This window comes from Merops nubicus, unplaced genomic scaffold, assembly GCF_000691845.1.
Source record: "Merops nubicus isolate BGI_N331 unplaced genomic scaffold, ASM69184v1 scaffold49598, whole genome shotgun sequence".
NCBI lineage: Eukaryota > Metazoa > Chordata > Aves > Coraciiformes > Meropidae > Merops > Merops nubicus.
Window position 1 is genome coordinate 1 of NW_008628663.1, and position 4,004 is coordinate 4,004.

The 4,004-nt window shown below is 47.3% G+C and overlaps 1 protein-coding gene across 1 annotated transcript; it reads right to left on the reverse strand.

Moving 5' to 3' along the window:
• Nucleotides 1-10: 10 nt before the first annotated feature.
• Nucleotides 11-3,924, reverse strand: TCFL5 (transcription factor-like 5 (basic helix-loop-helix); the record flags this gene model as incomplete). The annotated part of the gene is made up of 4 exons (XM_008946703.1): nt 3,191-3,924; nt 2,311-2,497; nt 989-1,148; nt 11-135 (listed from the first exon to the last, which is right to left on the reverse strand). Coding segments are annotated over exons 1-4 (1,206 nt in total), but the record flags the coding sequence as incomplete, so codon positions are not given.
• Nucleotides 3,925-4,004: the final 80 nt, after the last annotated feature.

Below are 4,004 nucleotides of genomic sequence, written 5' to 3' on the forward strand. Positions count from 1 at the left end.
GGGCTGGGGCAGTGCCCTGGCTCTCCCCACGCACGTTCTGGATCTCTCCGAGAGGTTTCCGCTCCGTGCTGGGATCCAAGGGGCTCATTCGGCTGCAGCTCCTCCTGTTCATCTCTTGCTTGCAGATGGTGTCTTCTTGGAGGAACAAAGAGGAAAGAAAGAACCTTCTTAGAACCCTCTCACTCATCACTGAAAACACTGATCATGCCAAATGGCTTTTTGTAGCTTTATTTCTGTGGAATACTCTTTGAAGCTCTATTGCCAATCCATGGCCTCAAGTTGTGCCAGAGGAGTTTGAGGTTGGAGCTGAGGAACAATTTCTTCCCCAAAAAGGTTGTCAAAACCTGTCCCAGGCTGCCCAGGGCAGTGGTGGAGTCCTCACCCCTGGAGGGGTTCCCAAGCCGTGGAGATGTGGTGTGAGGGACACGGGGCAGTGGGGACCTGGCAGTGCTGGGGGACAGTTGGACTTGATGATCTGAAAGGTCTTTTCCAACCAAAAAGATTCTGACTCTAGACCTACTCTCACAGCAACACATGTCCTTCAGAAGCCCCAAGGCACTGCCTGCTGCTTCAAAATCCACCCAGCTTTCCCCAAAGAACCCACCAGGATCACACCTGCCTTTGAGGAGCATTTGAGGCAGCCCTTAAATGTTCTTCAGTTTGATACTGACTGGATCTGCACTATGGACTTTGGGGTCAAACTGTGTACAAAGAAACCAGCTGATGATTCTAGGTCCAAATCTTTAAAGATTTGGTTTCTCAGGTTTTCTGATTTCAAGCCAGAAGTGCTGAACAATTTTCAAAGTCTAGCTAAACTTGGTGTTCAACTTTTTTTTTGAGCAATCTAGTCCTGTACTGCCTATCCCACATCTCAGACATAAACCCCTGTGAGTCACTAAAATCTGTGTTCTAGGACACACAAATTCAGGATACACTGTAGATTTGAAGGCCAAGAGAAAGCCAAGTGACAGGAAGATAAATGGTTTACCTCCAAGTTTAATCCAGACTTCCTCAGGCAAAGCTTTATTCATGGCAGCTACTGTCTGCTTTGTGGATTCAATCTCCTGGTAGCAGAAAGACAATGTCTTGGGCACCCCAAACTCTTGATGTTTGGCAGCTTCCAAAATAGCACAAGAGGTTCCAGAGGTCTGTGAAAACCAAGAAGGAAATACTCTGAGGACTATATACATAAAAAAATGAGACTATTCTGGTATCTTCCCATTAACTTCTGAAGTCTGAGCCCTGTGACTCAACGTGCTGTATCACTAGAGAGCCCAATTACTTCTGCAGTCAAGCAGGGATTTTGACAGACCAATGACTCTTTTGGGGATACCTCTGACATTTTCCAGTGCCATGCTGTCACTCTTGCTTCAGAGCTTACTGCAGGCTGAGGAAGAATTACTTTTCTTCATCATGAATTAGCAAAAAAGGAAGCACAGAAAATGGTACCAAGTGTCTCTGTCTTGCACAGATGAAGCAGATGAATGCTGATAAACTCAAGGAAAAAAAGTCTTTCTGGTAGGAAATTCAGTGGCCTACTGATCATCAATGATCTTGTTCCCCAGACTTGGCACTGAGGAGGTCACACCTCAAATCCTGGGTTCAGGTTTGGGCCCTTCCCTCCCACAAGGACCTTGAGGGGCTGGAGCATGGCCAGAGAAGGGCAACGGAGCTGGGGAAGGGGCTAGAGCCCAAGTGTGGGGAGGAGCAGCTGAGGGAGCTGGGGGGGCTGAGCCTGGAGCAAAGGAGGCTCAGGGGAGACCTTCTGGCTCTGCACAGCTCCTGACAGGAGCCTGGAGCCAGGGGGGGGTCGGGCTCTGCTCCCAAGGGACAAGGGACAGGACAAGAGGAAACAGCCTCAAGTTGCCCCAGGGGAGGTTGAGGTTGTCCCTGAGGAACAATTTCTTGCCCTGGAGGGTTGCCCAGGGCTGTGCCAGGCTGCCCAGGGCAGTGGTGGAGTCCCCACCCCTGGAGGGGGTCCCAAGCAGTGGAGATGTGGTGTGAGGGACAGGGGTCAGTGAGGACCTGGGAACAGTTGGAGTTGATTATGTTAAAGGTCTTTTCCAGTGAAAAGGATTCTACGATTCCCTGGATGCACATTACTACAAACACCACACAATTTATTTGAATAAGGGTTTTTGATGGTCTTAAAGATTAACAAAAGAATAAACTGCATCACAGATGAATGATTCTGATCATCCCTATTGAAACCAAGTCCCACCTCAACACCAACCTTTAGCCTTCTACCACACCTAGGAGGTTTGAACTGTTAGCAGTTGAAATGTGCAGAGTTTGAAGGACGTTTCCTACCTGTGCTTGGGCAGAACTGGCACCTCCAGCAGCAGAGCACGCGTTCATGGCAAACACTGGGTATGGGAACTGTAAAGAAGGGGTGGCAGGAGCTGTCTTATTTTTCCCCAAAGCAGCACACTTGTTCTCTTGCTGATGAAGAGGAACACCTACCAGTTCTGATGGCTGTCGAATCAACGTTACTAAACTTCAAAAAACACAGAAAAACAAAGAAAGCAAACACAGAAAACTTATCAGACCAACTACTGGAAGACAAGTGCAGATAATTTTACAGCTACACATCTAGTCACTATCACCAAGAAACCACTTTCACTTACTGCAAACTAAAATCACTTTTATCACCACATTGCCTACATCAGGGACAGAAAACAATCAGCTAGTCAAAAATCAACATTTTATTCTGTGCAGGAACAATTCAGCTTTAGGCCTGAATAAGATGTTTCATCAGCACACTAAGAGTTACAGTCCCAGACCATAGCATAGTAATTTTGCTCAAAGCTTCCCCCACAGTCAGGCCTCCACATTAAAACACCCATCAATTGCTCTTAATATTTATCCTGTTCAAAAATCTATGTTGCTTTTAGAAAATTGTATATTAAAGCTAAAGTTCCTTTCCCACCTTTATCTACACGTTGTTATTAAGAATAAAGTTACAATTAATTTGGGAACTACACACTGTGCCATTTACACAACACAGAGGGGCCTCACCTGAGGTCAGTGGGATCGTGGCCACGTCAGACAAGCACATTTTAGAGAAGCCCAACCCACCATTCTCACATTTTAAACCACTATTGCTCTTAGGTTTTGTCTAGAAAATCAGCTTCGAACCACATGAGGACACAGAGTTTAACAACATAAACTAAAATGAATTGCAACACACTTGTTAAGAGTTACTCCAGATTCTTGGGGTTCTTGACATCTGGGGTGTTCTGTCTGGATGCTGTTGAATCTGTCTTCCAACCGAACTCTGACTGCAGATTTAGGCCTCGGCTCTGGTGCCAGTGCCAAATTTTCAACAAGTATGTTTCCTTTACTTGTCCCAGCAGCATTTTCATCATGTTTAACTTTTACTAAACTGTGTCCTGGGACTTCTACAGAGCCACTGCTAGGTGTTCTATCTGTTTGGTTCAAAGGGAGGTTAGACTCGCTCAGTAACATCATTCTGAGCTCCTGGAAGTCAGCATAGCCCAAACGTGGGTTTGAACTTAGCAAGCTGCCATCAAGGGGTAATCCTGGCTGGCAGATAACTGGGTAAATCAACTGGTTCCCAGAGCTGTTTGAGGAACAGCCCTCCTGAGCGGCGTTCAGTGAGGTCTGGAGCACAGAGGGGTCTGCAGAATTACCAGGCAAGGAGAAAGAACTGAGCCTAGCTTCCACCTCACCTCCACCAGCTTGTGCCTCCGCATGCGAGTGCAGAATGTGCTGCAGCTGGGTGTACTCAATTTCCATCAGCTCCACCAGGCTGACGTCTGTGGTGGTGAAGCTAAGGTTTTGCTCACCAAAGGAAAGGTCACTTGAGCCTCCAGGTCCGACAGCAGCGGGAGCAGGAGCAGGAACACTAGCTGTGCTTTCGAGGATGGAGGTCTGAGGCTCCTCTGGGGCTGATTCTGACATGGCTACAGGGAACCTAACCTGTTACCAGTGTCTCTTCCACCAGTAAAGCACAAAACCTGCGAGAACGATCAGCACTAGCC